The 26,513-nt window shown below is 43.7% G+C and overlaps 1 protein-coding gene across 2 annotated transcripts; it reads right to left on the bottom strand.

The window, feature by feature from the left end:
- Positions 1 to 1,890: 1,890 nt before the first annotated feature.
- On the bottom strand, positions 1,891 to 25,956 carry ints8 (integrator complex subunit 8). 2 transcript variants are annotated; one of them, XM_035794999.2, is made up of 27 exons: positions 25,802 to 25,956; positions 24,349 to 24,484; positions 24,017 to 24,191; positions 23,726 to 23,866; positions 23,532 to 23,603; positions 23,371 to 23,422; positions 23,091 to 23,273; positions 20,874 to 20,981; positions 20,547 to 20,699; positions 13,070 to 13,170; positions 12,706 to 12,847; positions 12,474 to 12,544; positions 12,104 to 12,279; positions 8,519 to 8,649; positions 8,295 to 8,405; positions 7,804 to 8,008; positions 6,060 to 6,181; positions 5,619 to 5,803; positions 5,340 to 5,433; positions 5,192 to 5,253; positions 4,937 to 5,055; positions 2,944 to 3,047; positions 2,746 to 2,796; positions 2,570 to 2,643; positions 2,408 to 2,472; positions 2,277 to 2,320; positions 1,891 to 2,111 (listed from the first exon to the last, which is right to left on the bottom strand). In XM_035794999.2, the coding sequence occupies exons 2-27, from the start codon at positions 24,476 to 24,478 to the stop codon at positions 1,995 to 1,997; spliced, it is 2,988 nt and encodes a 995-aa protein (XP_035650892.1). In that variant the 5' UTR covers positions 24,479 to 24,484; positions 25,802 to 25,956; the 3' UTR covers positions 1,891 to 1,994. The 2 variants fall into 2 exon arrangements, with proteins under 2 accessions (XP_035650892.1, XP_035650894.1); XM_035795001.2 differs by lacking the exon at positions 25,802 to 25,956 and adding an exon at positions 24,942 to 25,303.
- Positions 25,957 to 26,513: the final 557 nt, after the last annotated feature.

Genomic DNA, 26,513 nt, shown 5'->3' with positions numbered 1-26,513 from the left:
TTTTTATACAATCTACATTAATAATCTAAATGGACCAAAAAGAGAATATAAAAAAACTGTCAATGACAATGTGAGAAAAGTTGCTAAATTGGCAACACTGAATGTTCATTATTTGACTAGGCTACCTGTATTTGACATTGGGTTGTTATTTCGCTGAACACTACATGGTTTAATTTTTATTTTGGGCAGTGAAACGATGCTACTCAGGCAAGAGAGAAACTCAACCAAATGAATAGCCCTGTTTGAAAATGTTATTTTATTTTTATGTGAATCACATTTTTATATGGCGTACCCGTTTGGGAATACCTGGTCTGACACAAAATGTGGAATGCGTTAAGGGGTATGAATACGATCCGAAGGCACTGTATTATGACCCCAAATTAGTCAAATTACCTACAGTGCACATCGTTGCAATTTACCTGTCGTTCTCAGCTCTTAGATCTGTACATCCTCTTATCAAGTCATTGGACTATCAGTATCGGGTGCTGGCGGCTGCAGCGTTAGTCATTACCTACCGTATGAAGTGGTAGAAAAAGTATCAGGTGAGAAACTACAAGTCATTTATCTATGGTTTTGCTTTTGAGGAGGAAATGAGACTTTTTGCAATGTGATTACTGAGGAGACGGTTGTCTCTCGCTCTCACCGGTCTGACGTGGGATGTCCTGGACTGTGTTACTGACTGGATGGCTCCCATTGTGGAGATGGTTTGTGTGTGTGACAGGGCACAGTTGAAGGACTTTATCAAAGTAGCCTCTGAGGACAGGCATAACATTCAGACACACTCAAGATACCTACTCATGCTGGTGAGTACTTACTTACACACCATTGACTTAATTTCTTCCATTTCCATACTGTGGTTGTTGTAAGTAACAGTTGTCAAGGAAGGATTCTCAATGGGTGAATTGGGATTAAGCTTGGGCCAACCACTCCGTATCTTTTTCTTTTCAGGAGGATGCCAGGAGGAGGGAGTTGGAGCACCAATTCCTGACTCCCCACAACAGCACAGAGAAGCCCATGACACACTCAGCCTGGAGAAACAATGGTCTGAAACTCTAAACTAACACTTGGAAGATAACAGCAAAGAGCTGGCTCTGTCATTCTAATAGGCAAATACAGGACATGGTTCGTGGTTGATTATTAGGGACCAAAGGAATGACCAGTCTGCTTTGCACCAAGGGATCCAGACCTGGCTGTTTTTGTCTTGAGCTGGATGTCCAGCTTGTTTAATTGAACATTTTTGCATAGGAGTCAGTCTATTTCATATGGTCAATTTTTATTTATTTTAATGTTATGGTTTAAATGAGGACCGTCATATGATTCAGTAATGGGGACAAGTTACCTCAACGTATTATGGGTTTATTGGCCTGTGGTGTGGTACTTGTGCTTAAATTGATCTTTAACTTTTTTTTTATTTTTAAATACACTGATTAATATACCAGAACATTAAAATGTGAAGTTATGAGTTTTCTGAATTGTATTTCTGGAAGATTCTATTCCTTTAAATCAATTGCAGAGCATGGTATTAACTACATGTACTCAATGGCCAGTTTATTAGGTACACCCATATAGTGCCAAATCGGAACCCCCCCTTTGACCTGTCATCAAGCACAGGACTGGCGCAAACTGGATTTTTTTTTTTTTTGTCACACCGTTTTCTGTAAACCCTAGCCACTGTCGTGCGTGTAAAGCACATGGGGGCGGCCGTTTCTGAGATACTGGAACCAACGATCATACCATGCCCACTAATATTCAATTGAACAATAACTGTGCCTGCCTGCCTTATAAAAAGCCACAGAGTGAACCATTTTTGTGAACGGGGTTGTGTACCTAAAACTGTCCACTGAGTATTTTCTTGTATGTGGGAGCAGAGGTAAAATCTGTAAACTTGAATACTTCTGAAAGGCTAATGCAATTTATTAAAAGGTGGTTCTGTTTGTTAAACCATTTATTTAAAAAAAAAAAAGTCTCCCACATGTTTGGTGGCCCGGTTTTATCTAAAAGTACAGTTTGGCCATAGCTTGCAGGAATTTCTTCTTTCTCTTCTGTGCAGCCAGCTGCAGAACTTCCTCGGGGTTACTGGCATTCAGCTCAGTCTGTCCAATCGCCTTGATCTGAGGAGAGAGCCTGTTTTAGTCCAGGAGTAAGCTTAATCTGTACGGGAAACCACCCCTAAGGTTTTGTCGATTGGGCTTCCAGGCTCTCCAAAAGACACATGGCTGTCGACGGAGACGAGCCATAGTGAATTAAGGTATTCAATGGAAATAGATTCTACTTACAGCAATTTGTCTCTTCTCGCTCTCACCCCTTTTATGGTGGATGTCTACAGGCATGCACAGTCAAGGGGTAAACATCGTTTTAACTTGCCTGCTAATAATGCCTAAGTAAATCATTAAAGATTAAAGGATACGTGTGAGATATTCAAGGATGGTGACGTCCCAGATGTAGTCATAGAAGGAATCCATGGCATCGTGACTAAGATGGAACAAATAGGCCTATATTAGTCACAGGGCCATCCCTCCATCTCATCGCCTGGGTGTACAAGGCCCTCCCTCCCAATAAATTGTCATACCTGTTCTGTTCTTGAAGAGCTTTGAATGCTGTCATGTAGTCCACCTCCCTTAGAAACTGGCACAGAACTGCAACCTAATCAGCAAGACAACATGATCATAGCCTTCAAACATGTAACATTTACAAAGTTCAAATCTCAATAAGAACCATTATAAACTTTCTGGAAAGAAGTCTGACCTGTGTGTGACAGTTCAGCATCGAACAACACTTGATCATTCTCTTTAGGACCTGCAAAGAAAAACGACCAGCGTCACAAATAATCCAGTGATCTTGGGTGTTTAAACAAGAAAACACCAAGTCTGCGTGCCAAATGGTGCACTACTTTTGACCAGAGCCCTATGAGTTCCATTTGAAAACACCAGACGGTTTCTCTACCTGGTCAGTGTAGACATCAGGAGCCACAGCCTTGGTAAAGAAGTCAGAGCACACTGCCCCAGCCTGGAGGTAGAAATGCAACGCTGCAGAGTACTGGTTGGTCACTGGGGAGACAAAATAGAGGAGGACATTACTTGACTGTGACAACTAGCTACCCACTAAACTTGTTCTAGGGTCTGTACAGTGCATTCAGAAAGTATTTCAGACCCCTTGACTTTTTCCACATTTTGTTACGTTACAGCCTTATTCTAAAATTCCCCATAATGACAAAATAAAAACTGGTTTTAAGGTTTTGCTAATTTATAACACAGCTACTGAAATATTACATAAGTATTCAGACCCTTTACCCAGTACTTTGTAGAAGCACCTTTGTCAGCGATTACAACCTTGACTCCTCTTGGGTATGACGCTACAATATTGGCACAGCTGTATTTGGAGAGTTGATCCCATCCTTCTCTGCAGATCCTCTCAAGCACTGTCAGGTTGGATGGGGAGCATCGATGCACAGCTATTTTCAGGTGTCTCTAGCGATGTTTGATTGGGTTAAAGTCTGGGCTCTGGCTGGGCCAATCAAGGACATTCAGACACTTGTCCTGAAGCCACTCCTGCGTTGTCTTGGCTGTGTGCTTAGGGTCATTGTCCTGTCGGAAGGTGAACCTTCGCCCCAGTCTGAGGTCCTGAGTGCTCTGGAGCAGGTTTTCATCAAGGATCGCTCTGTACTTTACTCTGTTTATTTTCCCCCTCAATCCTGACTTGCCTCCCTTCCGCTGAAAAACATCCCCACAGCATGATGCTGCCACCACAATGCTTCACCGTAGGGATGGTCCCAGGTTTCCTCCAGATGTAACGCTTAGCATTCAGGCCCATCTTGGTTTCATCAGACCAGAGAATTTTGTTTCTCGTCGTCTGAGAGTCCTTTAGGTGCCTTTTGGCAAACTCCAAGGGAGCTGTCATGTGACTTTCACTGAGGAGTTGCTTCCATCTGGCCACTCTACCATAAAAGGCCTGATTGGTGGAATGCTGCAGAGATGGTTGTCCTTCTGGAAGGTTCTCCCATCGCCACTGAGGAGCTCTGTCTGAGTGACCATCGGGTTCTTGGTCACCTACCTGACCGAGGCCCTTCTCCCCATATTACTCAGTTTGGCTGGGCGGCCAGCTCTAGGAAGAGTCTTGATGGCCACTGTGTTCGTGGGGACCTTCAATGCTGCAGAAATGTTTTGGTACCCTTCCCCAGATCTGTGCCTGAACACAATCCTCCTGTCTTTTGCTCTGAAATGCACTGTCAACTGTGGGACCTTATATAGACAGGTGTGTGCCTTTCCAAACCATGTCTAATCAATTGAATTTACCACAGGTGGACTCCAATCAAGTTATAGAAATATCTCAAGGATGATCAATGGATGCATCTGAGCTCAATTTCGAGTCTCATAGCAGGGGGTCTGAATACTTATGTAAATAAAGTATTTCTATTTATTATATATTTGTCTAAATACCCGTTTTCACTTTGTCATTATTGGGTATTGTGTGCAGATTGAGAAAAAAATAATCTAATCAATTTTAGATTACGGCTGTAATGTAGCAAAATGTGAAAAGTCAAGGTGTCTGAATATTTTCCAAATGCATTGTATATATAGGTGTACAAAACATTAACGTTTTCCTACTATTGAGTTGCACCCCCCTCCAACCTTTTTGCCCTCAGAACAGCCTCAATTCGTCTGCGCATTGACTCTACAAGGTGTCGAAAGCGTTCCACAGGGTGGTGGACATTTGTGGATACACATGGGAAACTGTTGAGCGTGAAAAACCCAGCAGCGTTGCAGTTCTGGCACCTACTACCATACCCTGTTCAAAGGCAAATCTTTTGTCTGCCCATTCCCCCTCTGATAGCACATACACAATGCATGAACAAAGGGGATCCGATTCCAGATCAGCACTACTCAGACACTTGATACCCCCTGGTAAGGTTCTCTACCACCATTTGAGTGCTGCTTACCAAAGTAGATGTCGGCCTGCGTGATGAGCCAAGACTGGTTGTTGGGGTTCAGTGTAAGGGCGTAGGTCACAAGCTCTTTAACCGTCACAGCCACCGCCTCCACATCCACAGCCTGCATGCTAGAAGACAAACATTATCCACCACAGTAAGTAGCAAAGTAAATAGTCTTCATAAACGCATACGGTGAGAAGACACTATCTTTTAGAAACTCAAATGGAACTCAATGGAAAATAGGACCATATTCTGTGTTCATACTTAGCCAGGGTTGATGGCCAAATGGCAAGGTATTCTGCTGTCACTTCATTGACAATATCATCCTGTAGAGAGATGCAAATTGGTTCAACCATGAGAGAACATGTTTCGTTATAGCCTGCAACAGTGTGCGGAAGGTGGCCAAACCTACCCGCACTATGCTATGAAACCTCACGAAAAGTGAGATAAGGGTGGTCAGCACCAGTGGTTCCCGAAGCTTCTTGATGAATGTGATGAATCGGCTCCTAAAAATAATATGGGAAACATCAGCAAGACGGTGACTTGGCACATTGATGTCTGCCTCAATTTTTAGTATAAACTGATGAGGACTAAGCCAGGTGAAGAAACCTGTAGTTCTAAAACAGTAGTTAACCTGAGTGTAATCATGTTTATTTGGTCATTGACTAACTATCACTACCGGCCCGTTTACCTTTGCAGGATGCCCATACTGGACTCTCTCTGTTTGATGAGGCTAACACGTCCGTCACTGTTTCTCTTGTGCTGGTTCGACACACTGCAGATCTGGACTACCACCTCCCACAACTCTTTGGCTGTACGCCGGCTCTCTTTAGGACCCGGGAGCTCCTTACAGGTGGAGGCCAGGAGCTGACCTAGCTATTGGGGTCAAAAGGTGTGCCACAGGTGTAGAGCAAAGGATTTGAGTGCATCAACAGACCACAATACAACTTAACTGGCACACAAGTAACATTGAATACTTCTCAATATCACAAAGCAATAACCAGTGTGGTAGTTTTGTGTGTCACAAATGTATTTATGATACGGTTCAGTCACAGAACACTGATGATAAACACATCTTATATCCTCTTCAGATAGATAGTGAGGTGTCGTGCAGTTTTTGAGAGGCCTGTACCTTGATGTAGGGGTTGTTCATGACCAGCTGCTGGGGAACCTGCAGTGTCAGGTATTCATTCTCCCTCCAGTTCAACATGAAGGCCACACACTCCTCCCCTACTATCTGGCGCAGAGGGAGATCTGGAATGGCAAGAAACACACAGGGACCATAGGCATACATAGAGTTGTGGCCAAATATATTGGCACCCTTTTCTTAATTACTTGAGAAAAATACAAATGTGTCAGATTTTCAACATTGTAGAAGCAATTTTGTTTCTGTAAACTTTAGTTTAGAATGGGCATGGGCAAAATTATTGGCACCCCAGAGATTGGTCACTTGGCCAAGGTAACTGCAGACAAACGCTTCTTGTAACCAACAATGAGATTGCTGCTCCTTTCTACTGGAAACTTGGCCCTCTTTTAGAAGCAAACTACTCTAATTATTCAATGTTTGAGGGGTTCCCTACACCGACTGCTGTTTTGAGATAGCCATTTTATATTTAATTTCTTTAAAATGTCCCTTTTCTCCCCAATTTCGTGATTACGATCTTGTCTCATTGCTGCAACTCCCCAATGGGCTCGGGAGAGGCGAAGGTCGAGGCATGCGTCCTCCGAAACATGACCCGCCAAACCGCGCTTCTTAAAACCCGCTCGCTTAACCCGGAAGCCAGCTGCACAGATGTGTTGGAGGAAACACCGTTCAACTGACGACCGAAGTCAGCCTGCAGGCGCCCGGGTTGCCACAAGGAGTCGCTAAAGCGCGATGAGCCATGTAAAGTCCCCCGGCCAAACCCTCCCCTAACCCAGACGACGCTAGACTAATTGTGCTCCGCCCTATGGGACACCCAGTCACGGCCGGTAATGAACCCTAGGCTGTAGTGACGCCGCAACACTGCGATGCAGTGCCTTAGACCTCTGCACCACTTGGCCAGCCCTCACCAAAGGTTGTAGATGTAATTCAGCTCAGGACACATCAGTGGCCACGTAACAGTCCAGCATCTCTTATTGAACCATTCCTGGGTGCTTTTTGGTGTGTGTTTGGGGACGTTGTCCTGCTTGAAGACCCAGGTTGCTTTTCCGTCTCTGGTACTGGGTGACTAGAATGTGGGCAAGACAACATGAAATCAGCAGATTATAACAATGTTTTGGAGTGCAATGGTCAACCCAGGATCCCAAACCTGTGTCTCTGAAGGTTGTGCGTCTTCCAGCAGGACAACAACCCAACACACATCAAATGCACCCTGGAATGGTTCAAGAACAAACATTGGACTGTTCTGGAGTGGCCAGTTAAGGATGAATCACATCCATAACCCATGGTGAGAGCTGAAAACAGCAGTTGGTGGAGGGCACCTCCTCAAACATTGAAGAATTAGAGCAGTTTTCTGGAAAGAGCTCATTGATGGCAACAGGAAGCATTTGTGAACAGTCAAAAGCGGTGTGCCCAAGTACTCTCTTTGGTGCCAAATATTCTACCAATGCCATGTCTTTATTTTTTAAATGAAAATTCTAAACTGAAGTTTATTAAAACAAAATTGGTTCTACAATGTTGAAATTATTTCAATTTATTTCAGAAGAAATAGGGAATTATTTTTTTAAAGTGCAAGGGTGCCAATATATGTTGCCACAACTGTACATTATAGGACACTGATATGGCAAAATCCTGAGGGACCAGAGGCCTGAAATCAAGATTTCAATTCCATGTGCTTCCTTATTTATACCTTGAACATTTCATGAGTAAAGTGACCGTTTCTCCATTCACCTACCATGTATCCTCATCTCCAGGTAGCCTCGCACCCTGCTGACCAGGTCGGGTGGGGGTCTGACATTGCTACCCTCAGCAACCCCAGTCTCATGGGCCCGCACCTCCAGAAGCAGCATCTCGTTTAGCATCACCTGCCTTAGCTTAGGAGAGAACTCAGTCACCAGCTCCAGACAGGCTGAGAAGAGCTGCCGCGTGTGGGCAAAATCCTGGGATACCAACAACATTACAAAGATGAGATCAACCCAAGTTCTTTATGGGCTGGCTTCCCCAGACAGATGAAGCCTATTCCTGGACTAAAAAGAAGAAAGCATTTCCTAGTCCAGGGTTAGGCCTAATCTGCGTCTGGGAAATGGGACCTACAAGTATTACAAAATCAAGGTTTGTTGACAAGACATACATCCCATCTATCAACCAACAGTAACATTGTGTTGACCCATGAACTTCATATTCCACAATTCTCATGATTTTATGGAGAATTTGAAAGGGATAGACCTTTACAGTGATGCAGTGAAGCCCTTTGGCCATGAGGATGTACACCAGATCCTTGGTCAGGTTGTCTTTGATGTTGAGTATCACATTGATGTAATCTGGAGGAACTTCCCACTGTAGGGACAAGGAATAAAGTTTCAGGTAAGTATCATTCTAACAAAATCCCTGTTAACATTCAAAATAATAGGTGCTGTAGAAGCAGTCTGTGGTAACCTTTGAACCCTGACCTTGTTGTTAACCCGCCAGAAGGGTCGTTCGGCCATGCTGTGCAGCTCAATTAGGATCTGCCGGATGCGGCGGGCGTCCAGGCAGAGGATGAGCTGCTGCTCCAGCTGTCCAATGTTGACACTGGCCGCAGCTGGGGAGCAACATGGACAGAAGGACAAGCACAGGATCAGAGGGAAATGCACATCCATAACATAATACATGGGAAAGAAGACTGCATCACTCCTTGATGGGAGCTTTAGATTAACAAGAGGCAAACTTTCAATGCAAGACAGAAGAGGGATGATAAATATAATCTACTAAATCACCAGATAACCCACATACTGGCCCCTACTCCTCCAGAGCTCTGAATACTTGAAGAACCCACACTGACCCCTATTCCTCCACCCCTGCCATACAGAGCTCTGAATACTTGCCTAAGTGATGTGTGGAACCTGTGTTTAGCCAAACAGCAGTGCTAATATAAACGCCACAAAAAAAAGAAACGTCCCTTCATCAGTACCCTGTCTTTCAAAGATGGAAGTTCACAAACAATTAGGTTGGAGTCATTAAAACTCATTTTTCAACCACTCCACACATTTCTTGTTAAGAAACTATAGTTTGGCAAGTTGGTTAGGACATCTACTCTGTGCATTCACTTAAATCATAATTCCAGTGGGTCAGAAGTTACATACACTAAGTTTTTATTTTATTTTAACCCCTTTTTCTCCCCAATTTCGTGGTATCCAATTGTTGTCGTAGCTACCATCTTGTCTCATCGCTACAACTCCCGTACGGGCTCAGGAGAGACGAAGGTTGAAAGTCATGCGTCCTCCGATACACAACCCAACCGGCCGCACTGCTTCTTAACACAGCGCATCCAACCCAGAAGCCAGCCGCACCAATGTGTCGGAGGGTACACCGTGCACCTGGCAACCTTGGTTAGCGCGCACTGCGCCTAGCCCGCCACAGGAGTCGCTGGTGCGCGATGAGACAAGGACATCCCTACCGACCAAGCCCTCCCTAACCCGGACGACGCTAGGTTAGCCTACCTGGTTAAATAAAGGTGAAATAAAAATACCTCGCAGGAAGGAGATGCATTTTGTCTCCTAGAGATAAAAGTACTTGTGTGAAAAGTGCAGATTGTGAAGATGCTGGAGGAAACAGATACAAAAGTATCTATATCCACAGTAAAACGAGTCCTATATCGACATAACCTGAAAGGCCGCTCAGCAAGGAAGAAGCCACCACTCCAAAACCACCATATAAAAAGCCTGACTACATTTTGCAACTGCACATGGGAACAAAGATGGTACTTTTGGGAGAAATGTCCTCTGGTCTGATGAAACAAAAATAGAACTGTTTGGCCATAATGACCATTGTTATGTTTGGATGAATAAGGGGGAGGCTTGCAAGCCGAAGAACACCATCCCAACAGTGACGCACGGGGGTGGCAGCATCATGTGGTGGGGGTGCTTTGCTGTAGGAGGGACTGGTGCACTTCACAAAATAAATGGCATCATGAGGCAGGAAAATTATGTGGATATATTGAAGCAACATCTCAAGACATCAGTTGGGAAGTTAAAACTTGGTCACAAATGGACAATGACCCCAAGCATACTTCCAAAGGTGTGGCAAAATGGCTTAAGAACAACAAAGTCAAGGTATTGGGGTGACCATCAATCCTGTAGAAAATTTGTGGGCAGAACTGAAAAAGCATGTGCGAGCAAGGAGCCCTTCAAACCTGACTCAGTTACACTAGCGCTGTCAGGAGGAATAGATGAAAATTCACCCAACCTATTGCGGGAAGCTTGTGGCTACTCGAAACGTTTGACACAAGTGAAACAATTTAAAGGCAATGCTACCAAATATTAATTGTGTGTGTAAACATCTGACCCACTGGGAATGTGATGAAAGAAATAAAAGCTGAAATAAAATCACTACTATTATTCTGACATTTCACATTCTTAAAATAAAGTGGTGATCCTAACTGACCTAAGACAGGGAATTTTTACTAGGATTAAATGTCAGGATTTGTGAAAAACTGAGTTTAAATGGATTTGGCCAAGGTGAATATAAACTTACGACTTCAAATGTAATTCGTAAAAATCCAAATAACTTCACAGATCTTCATTGTGAAGGGTTTAAACACTGTTTACCATGCTTGTTCAATAAACAATTCATGAACATGCACCTGTGGAACGGTCGTTACGACACTACCAGCTTACAGACGGTAGGCAATTAAGGTCACAGTTATGAAAACTTAGGACACTAAAGACGCCTTTCTACTGACTGAAAAACACCAAAAGAAAGATGCCCAGGGTGCCTGCTCATCTGGTGACCGTGCCATAAGCTTTGCTTATGCAACGCTGTTCACTTATTCCATCATTTTTTTTTTAGACTGCAAGGTCTTACAGGTTTGCTGTAGGTCTGCTGTAAGGAGGCATGAAGACTGCAGATGTGGCCAGGGCAATAAATTGCAATGTCCGTACTGTGAGATGCCTAAGACAGGGCTACAGGGAGACAGGACGGACAGCCTTTCGTCCTCGCAGTGGCAGACCATGTGTAACACCGGCACAGGATCGGTACATCCGAACATCAAACCTGCGGGACAGGTATAGGATGGCAACAACAACTGCCCGAGTTACACCAGGAATGCACAATCCCTCCATCAGTGCTCAGAGTGTCTGCAATAGGCTGGACTGAGGGCTTGTAGGCCTGTTGTAGTAAGGCAGGTCCTCACCAGATATCACCGGCAACAACGTTGCCTATGGGCACAATACCCACCGTCGCTGGACCAGACAGAACTGGCAAAAAGTGCTCTTCAGTGACAAGTTGCGGTTTCGTCTCACCAGGGGTGATGGTCGGATTCGAGTTTATCGTCGAAGGAATGAGCGCTACACCGAGGCCTGCACTCTGGAGCGGGATCGATTTGGAGGTGGAGGGTCTGTGATGGACTGGGGCGGTGTGTCACAGCATCATCGGACTGAGCTTGTTGTCATTGCAGGCAATCTCAATACTGTGTGTTGCAGGGAAGACATCCTCCTACCTCAAGTGGTACCCTTCCTGCAGGCTCATCCTGACATGACCCTCCAGCATGACAATGCCACCAGCCATACTGCTCATTCTGTGCGTGATTTCCTACAAGACAGGAATGTCAGTGTTCTGCCATAGCCAGCGAAGAGCCTGGATCTCAATCCCACTGAGCATGTCTGGGACCTGTTGGATCGGAGGGTGAGGGCTAGGGCCATTCCCCACAGAAATGCCTGGAAACTTGCAGGTGCCTTGGTGGAAGAGTGGGGTAACATCTCACAGCAAGAACTGGCAAATCTGGTGCAGTCCATGAGGAGGAGATGCACTGCAGTAAATAATGCAGCTGGTGGCCACACCAGATACCGACTTACTTCTGATTTTGAATCACCCCCTTTTATTCAGGGACACATTATTCCATTTCATTTAGTCAAATGTCTGTGGAACTTGTTCAGTTTATGTCTCAGTTGTTGAATCTTGATATGTTCATACAAATATTTACACATGTTAAGTTTGCTGAAAATAAACACAGTTGACAGTGAGAGGACTTTTTTTTTTTGCTGAGTTTAGCAGCATACCTGGGATATCATAGAAGGAGGGCAGAGGCTTGGCACAGAGGTTGACCGTGGCTGACCTCTTCCTCATCTGCTCCACCAGGATCTTCCTATCCTCCTCCTTCAGCAGCTCCGTGAATAGCTTGTGGGCGGTCACCACGAACACCAGGTGGGGCTCTGCCAAGCTCTCACACAGGGTTCTGTATGGGAGTGGGGGCAATGATGTATAAAGATATTAATGCATGTCTATGATGTGGAAGCATCAAATGTCAGGACAGGTATCAGCATTCGGCATACTGCTCACCATCAACAAGCTACACCAACACATTAGATGCAGTTATTACAAGCTTACAAAAGGCCTCAAATCTAAGTTAATCAACTCAATACTACGCACTTTAGAAAAATAACCATCTTCCTCTTGGATGTCTCTGATGAACGGTCCTTGTCTAATGACCTTGTGCATACCTGTAAGAGGAAGCACAGTTTGAATGTAGATTAGTGTTTATAGATAGGAATTAAGTTTTCATTGAGAAGAGTGAGTTTGTTAGCCTGGTTAAACCAGACTGAAACAATGGTGAGCACAGCATTTATTGTGGTTTAATCAGGCTATGAGTTTGTAGTTCTACCTCTAGCATAAAGTCCACCACATGTTTCCTTGGCTTGTGGAGCAGCTGGTGAAAACGCACACTGAGGACCTCCCCTTGCAGGGCGTCTCGAACAGCGTTGCACACGCAAAGCTTGTGACACACTTCGTCCAGGCCCCTCTCCCTGTGTACATCATGTAAACAGAGCATTAACATAACACCGGCAAGCATTTAAACGTCTTAAAGCTGGGATTGCTTGCATACAAACAAGACTGATGTGCCTCATTTTAATACATTTGGTTCTAAGAAAAATATTTACGCCTAAGAGAGTGAAGTTGTGTATAGTACATGTCAAAGATACCATTTTTATTCTGGGTTGAATGCTTTAGCCACCAAGTGTTCTCACCCTTGCTGGACTTTGTGCAAAAACTCCCTCAGGACAGACTGTCTGAGGTGGTTGGGCAAGCTGAGGGACACATTGTCTTTGATGAAAGCCTCTACAAGAGCCTGAGGAAAAGAAGAGCCTTCAATTACTTCCGGTTACTGAGCAAGATGGTGGCATAGGAGTTTTGCTCATGCCGGTGCAAACGTTTAAAGTGCCATTTCTATCGTACTTTTGACCATCTCTTAAAACTAATCACGAACAAGGATGAACACTGAAACACGGGCTAAGAGAAAACTCAATATGTTGGACCTGACTACCAAGTCTTCAAATCAAGAAGATAAGAGGATGTCGCTTGCAGAAGACGTTCCCCACTAAACACTTTCTGTATTTGGGGCTACAGGCACACACACCTTCCCGGCATGGATGAGCCAGTTGAACTCTTCCTTATTTCGGGACAGCGTGGTGATCTAAAACACTCTTTACTTGAAATGCGCACTGATACATTCACTAGTGTCACAATCAATTCCATCTTCACAGACATGGAATTACTCCAGATGAAATTCATCCAACTTCAGACTGAAAAACACAAAGGTAAACTAGGCTGTCGCAACAAAATCACCCATCACCCCACACAGACAATACAATGTAAACACAACACTGATGAAATCAGTACCTACGCAGGTAACACCTATGGGATTACGAATCATTTAGCAGAGATGGAAGATTATTCATGCAGCTCATCCTTATGCCTGTGGCTCCCCAGGCTGTCATCCCGTGGGGTGATTGCGACGTGCACGCTCCAGCGCATCGACGCTGAACTAAAACCAGGCGGTGACAACCAACCGAGAACATTGATCTTCAGGATGCTCCCCTATACCTACAAAAAGGCCTTCATGGATGCATACAAAGCAGCTGGGTCACTCATGCAAAGCCTGAGAAAGAGCTAAACCACACTGTCTACTGTATCCTGCTAAGCTTAAAGTGTCCCACAACAAATCGACAGCTCCTATTCGACACTCCTGATGAGGCTCAGAAAGTCCTGCATAGCCTTCAGAAAGCATTGACTGTCCTCATTGCACATGAACGGGCAATAGAAAACAGGAAACTGTAATAATCATGAGTTCTGCTTATCACTCCCATGGTTCCCTTCTATAGATTAGATAGATATATACTACCGGTCAAAAGATTTAGAACACCTGCTCATTCAAGGGTTTCTTCATTTTTTACTATTTTCTACATTGTAGAATAATAGTGAAAACATCAAAACTATGAAATAACACATTGAATCATGTAGTAACCAAAAGTGCTAAAACAAAGGACAATATATTTGATATTTGAGATTCTTCAAAATAGCCACCCTTTGCCTTGACAGCTTTGCACACTCTTGGCATTCTCTCCCCTATTTGACCTAGATACTTTGTGTGTATGCATTGACATACTTGGGCCTTTAATTTTTTTTTATATAGTTCTGTCCATGAGCTGTTCTTGTGTATTGATGTTCTGTATTATGTTTCATGTTTTGTGTGGACCCCAGGAAGAGTAGCTGCTGCTTTTGCAACAGCTAATGGGGATCCTAATAAAATACTAAAACCAGCTGCACCTGGAATGCTTTTCCAACAGTCTTGAAGGAATTCCCACATATGCTGAGGACTTGTTAGTTGCTTTTCATTCACTCTGCGGTCCGACTCATCCCAAACCATCTCAATTTGGTTGAGGTTGGAGGCCAGGTCATCTGATGTAGCACTCCATCACTCTCCTTCTTGGTCAAATAGCCCTTACACAACCTGGAGGTGTGTTGGGTCATTGTCCTGTTGAAAAAAAAAAAATGATAGTCCCACTAAGCCCAAATCAGATGGGATGGCGTATCACTGCAGAAAGCTGTGGTAACTATGCTGGTTAAGTGTGTCTTGAATTCTAAATAAATCACAGACAGTGTCACCAGCAAAGCACCCCCACACATCCTCCTCCATGCTTTATGGTGGGAAATATATATGCGGAGATCATCCGTTCACCCACACCGCATCTCACAAAGACAAGGTGGTTGGAACCAAACATTTCCAATTTGGACTCATCAGACCAAAGGACAAATTTCCACTGGTCTAATGTCCATTGCTCGTGTTTCTTGGCCCAACCAAGTCTCTTCTTCTTATTGGTGTTTTTTAGTGGTTTCTTTGCAGCAATTCGACCATGAATTCCTAATTCACACAGTCTCATCTGAACAGTTGATGTTTAGATGTGTCTGTTACTTGAACTCAGTGAAACATTTATTCGGGCTGCAATTTCTGAGGCTGGTAACTCATAATTATCTTATCCTCTGCAGCAGTGGTAACTCTGGGTCTTCCTTTCCTGTGGCGGCCCTCATCCTTATCATTTATCGCCCTCCAGGTTCCCTCGGAGAGTTCATCAATGAGCTTGATGCCTTGATAAGCTCCTTTCCTGAGGACGGCTCACCTCTCACAGTTCTGGGCGACTTTCACCTCCCCACGTCTACCTTTGACTCATTCCTCTCTGCCTCCTTCTTTCCACTCCTCTCCTCTTTTGACCTCACCCTCTCACCTTCGCCCCCTACTCACAAGGCAGGCAATACGCTCAACCTCATCTTTACTAGATGCTGTTCTTCCACTAACCTCATTGCAACTCCCCTCCAAGTCTCCGACCACTACTTTGTATCCTTTTCCCTCTCGCTCTCATCCAACACTTCCCACACTGCCCCTACTCGGATGGTATCGCGCCGTCCCAACCTTCGCTCTCTCCCCTGCTACTCTCTCCTCTTCCATCCTATCATCTCTTCCCTCTGCTCAAACCTATCTCCTGATTCTGCCTCCTCAACCCTCCTCTCCTCCCTTTCTGCATCCTTTGACTCTCTATGTCCCCTATCCTCCAGGCCGGCTCGGTCCTCCCCTCCCGCTCCGTGGCTCGACGACTCATTGCGAGCTCACAGAACAGGGCTCCGGGCAGCCGAGCGGAAATGGAGGAAAACTCGCCTCCCTGCGGACCTGGCATCCTTTCACTCCCTCCTCTCTACATTTTCCTCCTCTGTCTCTGCTGCTAAAGCCACTTTCTACCACTCTAAATTCCAAGCATCTGCCTCTAACCCTAGGAAGCTCTTTGCCACCTTCTCCTCCCTCCTGAATCCTCCTCCCCCCTCCTCCCTCTCTGCAGATGACTTCGTCAACCATTTTGAAAAGAAGGTCGACGACATCCGATCCTCGTTTGCTAAGTCAAACGACACCGCTGGTTCTGCTCACACTGCCCTACCCTGTGCTCTGACCTCTTTCTCCCTCTCTCTCCAGATGAAATCTCGCGTCTTGTGACGGCCGGCCGCCCAACAACCTGCCCGCTTGACCCTATCCCCTCCTCTCTTCTCCAGACCATTTCCGGAGACCTTCTCCCTTACCTCACCTCGCTCATCAACTCATCCCTGACCGCTGGCTACGTCCCTTCCGTCTTCAAGAGAGCGAGAGTTGCACCCCTTCTGAAAAAACCTACACTCGATCCCTCCGATGTCAACAACTACAGACCAGTATCCCTTCTTTCTTTTCTCTCCAAAACTCTTGAACGTGCCGTCCTTGGCCAGTTCTCCCGCTATCTCTCTCAGAATGACCTTCTTGATCCAAATCAGTCAGGTTTCAAGACTAGTCATTCAACTGAGACTGCTCTTCTCTTGTATCACGGAGGCGCTCCGCACCGCTAAAGCTAACTCTCTCTCCTCTGCTCTCATCCTTCTAGACCTATCGGCTGCCTTCGATACTGTGAACCATCAGATCCTCCTCTCCACCCTCTCCGAGTTGGGCATCTCCGGCGCGGCCCACGCTGATCGCGTCCTACCTGACAGGTCGCTCCTACCAGGTGGCGTGGCGAGAATCTGTCTCCTCACCACGCGCTCTCACCACTGGTGTCCCCAGGGCTCTGTTCTAGGCCCTCTCCTATTCTCGCTATACACCAAGTCACTTGGCTCTGTCATAACCTCACATGGTCTCTCCTATCATTGCTATGCAGACGACACACAATTAATCTTCTCCTTTCCCCCTCTGATGACCAGGTGGCGAATCGCATCTCTGCATGTCTGGCAGACATATCAGTGTGGATGACGGATCACCACCTCAAGCTGAACCTCGGCAAGACGGAGCTGCTCTTCCTCCCGGGAAGGACTGCCCGTTCCATGATCTCGCCATCACGGTTGACAACTCCATTGTGTCCTCCTCCCAGAGCGCTAAGAACCTTGGCGTGATCCTGGACAACACCCTGTCGTTCTCAACTAACATCAAGGCGGTGGCCCGTTCCTGTAGGTTCACGCTCTACAACATCCGCAGAGTACGACCCTGCCTCACACAGGAAGCGGCGCAGGTCCTAATCCAGGCACTTGTCATCTCCCGTCTGGATTACTGCAACTCGCTGTTGGCTGGGCTCCCTGCCTGTGCCATTAAACCCCTACAACTCATCCAGAACGCCGCAGCCCGTCTGGTGTTCAACCTTCCCAAGTTCTCTCACGTCACCCGCTCCTCCGCTCTCTCCACTGGCTTCCAGTTGAAGCTCGCATCCGTTACAAGACCATGGTGCTTGCCTACGGAGCTGTGAGGGCAACGGCACCTTAGTACCTCCAGGCTCTGATCAGGCCCTACACCCAAACAAGGGCACTGCGTTCATCCACCTCTGGCCTGCTCGCCTCCCTACCACTGAGGAAGTACAGTTCCCGCTCAGCCCAGTCAAAACTTTTCGCTGCTCTGGCCCCCCCAATGGTGGAACAAACTCCCTCACGACGCCAGGACAGAGGAGTCAATCACCATCTTCCGGAGACACCTGAAACCCCACCTCTTTAAGGAATACCTAGGATAGGATAAAGTAATCCTTCTCACCCCTCCCCCCCGCCCCTTAAAAGATTTAGATGCACTATTGTAAAGTGGCTGTTCCACTGGATGTCATAAGGTGAATGCACCAATTTGTAAGTCGCTCTGGATAAGAGCGTCTGCTAAATGACTTAAATGTAAATGTAAATGTAATGAGAGCCAGTTTCATCATAGCGCTTGATGGTTTTTGCGACTGCACTCGAATAAACTTTCAAAGTTCTTCAAAATGTTCCATATTGACTGATCTTCTTGTCTTAAAGTAATGGACTGTCGTTTCTCTTTTATTCTTTGAGCTGTTCTTGCCACAATATGGACTTAGTCTTTTACCAAATAGGGCTATCTTCTGTATACCACCCCCACCTTGTCACAACACAACTGATTGGCTCAAACGCATTGAGGAAAGAAATTGCACAAATTAACAAGGAACACCTGTTAATTTAAATGAATTCCAGTTGACTACCTCATGAAGCTGGTTGAGAGAATGCCAAGATTGTGCAAAGCGGTCATCAAAAATATACATTTGATTTGTATAACACTTTTTTGGTTACTACATGACTCCATGTGTTATTTCATAGTTTTGATGTCTTCAATACTATTCTACAATGTAGAAAATAGTAAAAATAAAGAAAAACCCTTGAATAAGTAGGTGTAAAACTTTTCACCGGTAGTGTATGAAAAACATTTTAATTGTGACATAGTTTAACTTCTAGTGTCTGAATAATTTCCGAATGCACTGTATGTTTCTCTGATACAGAAGAACACAATAAGCTTTTTATTTTAAATATAAGGTTTGCTTGGCATCCCCATATTGTCAGTATCAAAGGGACTCCCAACTCAGGTCTACCAGCTGCCGATCTCTCAGCCTACTGGCCTTTTCTATTTAGTTTTTTCTGTTGGTTATGTTTATTTTAAACACTATAGAGTATGTACACTACCGTTCAAAAGTTTGGGGTCACTTAGAAATGTCCTGTTTTTGAAAGAAAAGCACATTACACTGTATTTATGATCAATTTGATGTTGACATTGTTAATGTTGTAAATTACTATTGTATGTGGAAACAGATTATTTTTTATGGAATATCTACATAGGCGTACAGAGACCCATTATCAGCAACCAACACTCCTGTGTTCCAATGGCACATTGTGTTAGCTAATCCAAGTTTATAATTTTAAAAGGCTAATTGATCATTAGAAAACCCTTTTGCAATTATGTTAGCACAGCTGAAAACTGTTGTCCTGATTAAAGAAGCAATACAACTGGCCTTCTTTAGACTAGTTGAGTATCTGGAGCATCAGCATTTGTGGGTTCGATTACAGGCTCAAGATGGCCGCAAACAAAGATCTTTCTTCTGAAACTCGTCATTCTATTCGTGTTCTGAGAAATGAAGGCTATTCCATGTGAGAAATTGCCAAGAAACTGAAGATCTTGTACAACGCTGTGTACAACTCCTTTCACAGAACAGCGCAAACTGGCCCTAACCAGAATAGAAACAGGAGTGGGAGGCCCCAGTGCACAACTGAGCAAGAGGACAAGTACATTAGAGTGTCTAGTTTGAAAAACAGACACCTCACAAGTCCTCAACTGGCAGCTTCATTAAATAGTACCCGCAAAACACCAATCTCAACATCAACAGTGGAGAGTTGAGGAGTTGTGAGGCGTCTGTTTCTCAAACTAGACATTAGAATGTACTTGTCCTCTTGCTCAGTTGTGCACCAGGGCCTCCTACTCTTTCTATTTTGGTTAGAGCCTGTTTGCACTGTTCTGTGAAGGGTCTAAACAATATTCTGTGTAATGTTTTTTCAAACACCCCTATCAAGACAATTAAGTGTCGAGTACTTACGACGCAATTTTAAAAAAAAGATTTTTGCCTTCCTACTTCCCGCTGATATCAATAGATTTCAGAACAAATTTTATAAGAACACATTTTTCTAAAGTTCTCACATGCGCCGAATACAACAGGTGTAAACATTACCGTGAAATGCTTACTTACAAGCCCTTAACCATCAATGCAGTTAAGAAAATATTTACTAAATAAACTAAAAGTAAATAAAATGACAATAATGAGGTTATGTACAGGGGATACAGGTACCGAGTCAATGTGCTGTGGTACAGGTTAGTCAATAATAGCCTACTCTTGTGCCCCATGGGAAAACAAAGTGTGTTATAATTGTAATTAAGAGGAAAAAATGAAGGTGGGGGCATCTGGGGGACACTTAAGGTCAGTATTGTTATGCCTCTTACTATTAATGACAATGCTATGCTATGCGGCTCTGGGTTGGTAGCCTTTGAGAATGACATTTTAACAGACCGTTGTAATTTGGAAATATTGAAAACTATTAGTCTTTAATCTATTTAGTTTTGTCCTTTTTAATTTGTATGGCGTTTCGTTTGTGACTGTTTCCCCCCAATGAACTGTACATATTAATATCGTGAAACTGTAATAGTCTCGGACAAGCAAGAAAAACAAATAAATAAATTGTTCACAAAATTACTGATTGTGTTTGTGTGGCTTTCAGTTCCTTAAATAATTCCTAAACCGCAGGAGAACATTATTATATCATCATCAGCTGGGCTTAGCACCAATGTAGACTAACTTGTTTTTTTTTACTTGTTTCTTTTTTCGTTGTTGTTATGTTCTCAGGCTGACTGACCTGGTAGTTGTGAGTTCTGATGAGGCTGTTGATCTGTCCGTAGGGGTTTAGCTGGGTGTCACTGGGGTCCAAGGCTCCAGTCAGGGCCCTGCAGGCGTTCCAGTACCCAGCAAGACGCTTCTCATCCAGGTGAACGTGAAGCGTCAAGTCGAACTGCAATACAAGAACAGCAGAGCTACAATGGTGAACATCATTAACACAAAAACTCAAATATCAAATTAAATCAAAGTCAGACCAAATGTATGATATGTTTGAATATATTTTAGTGCAAGAGACCATGAAACTACCAAAGCAAAATATATCAACGTCTACAGCTCAATACTGTACCTTCAACAGCAACTCTCGTGTTTGTTGAAAATGCTCTCTAGCCTTCTCATATGCCAGTTGGTCTGAGCAGCCTTGTTGAAAGAAAATACCTCCCAAATCATAATGCACCTGTAGAACACAAGACGTTTTTTTACCAAGAGCTTGAGCTCTGTGAGCCGTTCTCTCTGGCCATACTGCATCCAATAGGATAATCTTCCATTTTTTATTTATTTAACTAGGCAAGTCAGTTAAGAACAAATTTATATTTTCAATGACGGCCTAGGAACAGTGGGTTAACTGCCTGTTCAGGGGCAGAACGACAGATTTGTACCTTGTCAGCTCGGGGATTTGAACTTGCAACCTTCCGGTTACTAGTCCAACAGTCTAACCACTCGGCTACCCTGCCGCCCCATAAGTAGTCTACCCATATAGAACTTCAATAGGACATATATTAAACAATAATTATATACAGTACCAGTCAAAAGTTTGGACACCTATTCATTCCAGGTTTTTTCTTTATTTGTACTATTTTCTACATTGTAGAATAACAGTGAAGACATCAAAACTATGAAATAACACATATGTAATCATGTAGTAACCAAAAAAGTATTAAACAAATCAAAATATATTATACTTGAGATTCTTTAAAGTAGCCACACTTTGCCTTGATGACAGCTCTGCACACTCTTGGCATTCTCTCAACCAGCTTCATGAGGTAGTCACCTGGAATGGCTGACGTTGTATGTTTCCCCAACCGATTGTGTTTTTGTTTTATTTGTTTGCATTGTACTTAACTTATTTTGAACATAATGTTGCCGCTACCATCTCTTATGACCGAAAATAACTCCTAGAAATCATGACCGCGATTACTCATCACAGACTGGCAGAATCCTTTTTTTCCTTTAACGCGTCTGACATATCGCTTTCTTGGGAAACAACAGTTTCCATTGATTTGGGTGAAGAGGAGGTGGAGAAAAAGGGGCCAGAGGGCGGGCTGCCTTCTGAGAATTCGTAGGCGATCTAATAAACCTTCACTTCCATTCTGCTAGCAAACGTGCAATCTTTGGAGAATAAAAATCGATGACCTACGCGGAAGATTAAACTACCAACGGGACATTTAAAACGACCAAGTCCATTTTATGTCCATTTTAAGTACAGCTCAAATGATCAAAGGGAAATGACAGTGAAAGACTTGAAGATCAGTCAATCAGGAAAATGTCAAGAAGTTTCCTCAAGTACATTCGCAAAAACCATCAAGACCTATGATCAAACGGTCTTTCATGAGGACCGCCACAGGAAAGGAAGACCCAGAGTTACCAACCTCAGAGACTGCAGACAAAAAAAATGCTTCACAGAGTTCAAGTAACAGACCAATGTCAACATCAACTGTTCAGAGGAGACTGCGTGAATCAGAGCTTCATGGTCAAATTGCTGCAAAGAAACCACTACTAAAGGACACCAATAATAAGAAGAGACTTGTTTGGGCCAAAAAACAGGAGAAATGGACATCAGACTGGTGGAAATCTGTCCATTGGTCTGATAAGTCCAAAGTTGAAATGTTTGGTTCCAACTAATGTGTATTTGTGAGATGCAGAGTAGGTGAATGGATGATCTCTGCATGTGCGGTTGGAGGAGGAAGTGTGATGGTGCTTTGCTGGTGACACTGTCTGTGATTTATTTAGAATTAAAAAGGCACACTTAACCAGCATGGCTACCACAGCATTCTGCATCTATCCCATCTAGTTTGCGACTATCATTTGTTTTTCAACAGGAAAATTACCCAACACCTCCAGGCTGTGTAAGGGCTATTCAACCAAAAGGGAGAGTGATGGAGAACTGCGTCAGATGATCTGGCCTCCACAATCACATGACCTCAACCCAAATGAGATGGTTTGGGATGAGTTGGACCGCAGCGTGAAGGAAAAGCAGCCAACAAGTGCTCAGCATATGTGGGAACTCCTTCAAGACTGTTGGAAAAGCATTCCAGGTGAAGCTGGTTGAGAGAATGCCAAGAGTGTGCAAAGCTGTCATCAAGGCCTTGAAGAATCTCAAATATAAAATCTATTTTGATTTGTTTAACACTTTTTTGATTACTACATGATTCCATGTGTGTTTTTTCATAGTTATGATGTCTTTACTATTATGCTACAATGTAGAAAATAGTAAAAATAAAGAAAACCCTTTAGGCTGGTACTGTATATAATATGGTAATTTAATAGTCTCTGTGAGTCTACCCACCTGACAGTGCAGCTCATCAGCACTGATCCTAAGTCCTGCTGTGGAGGACTCAGTTTCTCCGTTAGCAGTACTGGGGTCGGCAGCCAGCAGGTCCAGAGTCCTCAGGGTGTGGATGTAGAAGTCCTTCTTCAGACCAAGAGATCCCTCCAACACCATGATAGAGTCCGCTGCCTGCTCTTTCAGCTGCAATAGGAGACAGTGACACAGCACCATGTAATCCCTCATGTTTTAAAATGGTGTTCCGTTGTCTAATATGTCCTGAGGAAAATACCAGACTCACCACGCTCAGGATATTTTCAGTCAACTCTTTCTCCTGCTGCACAACATTCAACCTATAGACAACATGGAAAAGGAATGTAATGCTGTACTGATAAAAATCCTGTCATACCTACAGCAATACCAATTTAGTTCTGAAAGCAGAAGGAGAACCAAAGAACCTACATGTTCATCTGATGAGGCCCGGGTTTTGTCTGTTTTTCTGGAAAACTACTTAACACAATGGTTCGTATGGCCCTTTGAGAGACAAAATATGGATACAATTATTAGAACTGACAGAATTATGTCAACTTGGTGGTCTATTATACAGTTCAATCAATCCTCCTCTGCAGAAAGTTCTCCCCAGTGCCCATTCTCACCAGCGGTTGTAGATGATGACAGCCATGGCAGTGGTGGGAGGCAAGGTGGACAGATCCAGGTCAACATGTTTCACTCCAGGTGGAACCTTACTCACACACAGTAGCTCATTCAGCAGCATGTTCAAAACAGGAATAGTCAAGCTGGAGAGAAAAAGGATGTGTCAATTCAATGAAACACGTACATAAAAACGAACAAAAACCACACTACTATTCTAGCTCTTCAGGGTAATGGAATAACAACAAATTCTCAAATAAAAAGAGTCACTGCAAACGTTTCTACATCACACTCACCCTTTCTCCAATACATCTAGATCCCACTTCAAGTGTGCTGCTACTTTAAGAGCCAAAAGCTTCAGAGTGCGGTTCCTGCGGTTGTCTGCAGGAGGCTGGACTTGGTTCTGCTCATTCACAGAGGGCTTGGCCGCTTGTTCAAGGAACTGGATGACAAGCTGCACTGGAACAGGATCTGAAGGAAGGAAACATATATATACACGTTTTCAATCAAACAAACCAGTCGAGTTTGAGTCCACTCATGTCTAAGTTCAATCACTGCTACCAATATGGTTATGACAATCAGATCAGGAACAATATTCAGAGAGGATTCTGTCTTTCGCTCAGCAGACCTGGATGGGACTTCTGGAGGTGGTTCTCCAGCAGCATCTCATCCAGGAGAAACTCGAACCAGGAGGTCTGAGGAGGAGTGCTCGGCCGGCTGCCGCTCACAGCCACACGGTCTGCCGCCTCTGCACTCATCTCCACCTGTCAGTGTTACACAGTCTTGGTTACACTTAGGCTATTCATAGATGGCAATAATATTCACGAAGGCATCTTCCATCAAGGCGGGAGGATCTTTATAAGGTTAGGGTTCCCACACAGCCATATTTCCACGTTTACAATGCTTGTTCACGGAAGACAGAGGCGATCGACCACCTGTACTAATTATCTAGCGGGCTCCGAAAACCTGTGTCTTGGAAGGATGCCAGAAAAGTGTTGTAACTATAAAAAAGATATACTGTCGGCTGCAACTGTTAAACCGGTTCCAACAGTGTACAATAACTGTATGTTTTGCATTTGTGAAATTATTTTTACGTGATATGAAAGTAGGGGATTTTATGTTTCCTAAATCATATCGCAAGAGAGTCTAACATTTCTAAATGTTAAAACAGAGAGTGTCTGGATTGTAGTCCCCGTGGTCCCAGCGGTGGGCAATACTTACATCTGAGAACCCTAGGGATTAGAGAGAATGCTTCCTTGGTTTCTGGAGAGCAAGGTTACATGATGCTTACATTTACATTTTTAAGAAGCTTGTTAGAAGCTTTTAAGAATGCTTGTTAGAAATTTCACCACAAAGCACTGAAAGAAATCCTCAATAAGCAACAAGAAATTGCAATTTCATATTGAATTGAAATGACCTAATCTCCTAAATTATAATGGAATTGATCCCAATTTAAAATAAATTCACTGGTTTGCCAGAAATAGTAGTTCCCTTTTGATCCCAACCGGGACTTCGGACGTGCAGGGAATTCGAACGTTTTGCAACCTGAATCCTGTAGCTCTGACACGGTTCGTTCACTACACCCTGGACCAAATACTTAACACAGCCACAGAGTCATAAACCCCGCCTATTTCTACAATTTATCTAATTAAAATCAGATTTTAAACCCAACGACAATATAACCGTACACCCAACCTCAAATTAAAAACAAATGTTTGTTTTCTGAAATATTTACGATATAGCCAAATTGATTGTGGCTGTGCTATCTAGTGGAAACACTGGACCCAGAGCTACCGTCTCTGCAAGCTCACTTCTCCAAAACGCTAACTAGCAGCTAAGTAACCAAAATTCCAATCGATATTAAATAGTACATCCAAAACCAGTCTAACTTAAGTTAAACAAATATCAAAATCCTAAAGAAACTAAGCTAAAGAGAAAAACAGCTGATGAGGTTCACAATCAAGCAAACAAAAGTTAACTGGCTAGCTATCTAAACTAATGTTCACAGCTAGCGGTTTGATGCTAGCTAGGTGGGTCTCCCTAATATTATCAAGCTGGCAAATGTAAATGCATGAGTTTACCTTTTTTGAGTTTGCAATTCTCAAAATATTCAGAAAGGTTTAATGTTTTGACAACTAACGTTAGCTAGCTTACTCCAATATGCTTTCTAATGATTTGATTTGCTCAATAAACATTTCTGACGTCATATCCGGATCCGCTCCAATCATGAACGTGGTTATCCTGCACCCTTTTTGCGCATCGTGCACTTGCATTTGTACTTTATCTGACAGTCTTCACAAATTGCAGATGTTTGCCTAATCTTCCTATTCATCTATCTATTTGTTAGTTTAAAAAAAGATTGAAACAAATAACAAGCTATTACATAACTTCCATGGACAGTTTGGATTAACTTTATTATGCCAGTAATATATTTTCTTCAATTGAAATTACTACAACCAAAAACAATTTCCAGGCAGACTGATGAATAGTCTGACATTTGTTTGACAAGTCTAATCCAATACCTCCAGTGGTGGACCACTGATGTTACTTTTGTGGCTCTTATACAGATTTACATAATGCTGTGGTCCATATGACTGAAAATGTAATTCCTCCATCTGTGGGTTCATCATACTTTTGGTAATGTAGTGTATGTGGACACCTACTCGTCAAACATCTCATTCCAAAATCATGGGCATTAATATGGAGTTGGTCCCCCCTTTCTGCTATAACAGCCTCCACTCTTCTTGGAGAGCTTCCCACTAGATGTTGGAACATTGTTGAGGGGACTTGCTT

The sequence above is a fragment of the Oncorhynchus keta genome, chromosome 20 (assembly GCF_023373465.1).
Source record: "Oncorhynchus keta strain PuntledgeMale-10-30-2019 chromosome 20, Oket_V2, whole genome shotgun sequence".
Taxonomy (NCBI): Eukaryota; Metazoa; Chordata; class Actinopteri; order Salmoniformes; family Salmonidae; genus Oncorhynchus; species Oncorhynchus keta.
The sequence above is the reverse complement of the archived record's forward strand: the minus strand, read 5'-3'. Positions and strand labels throughout refer to the sequence as shown.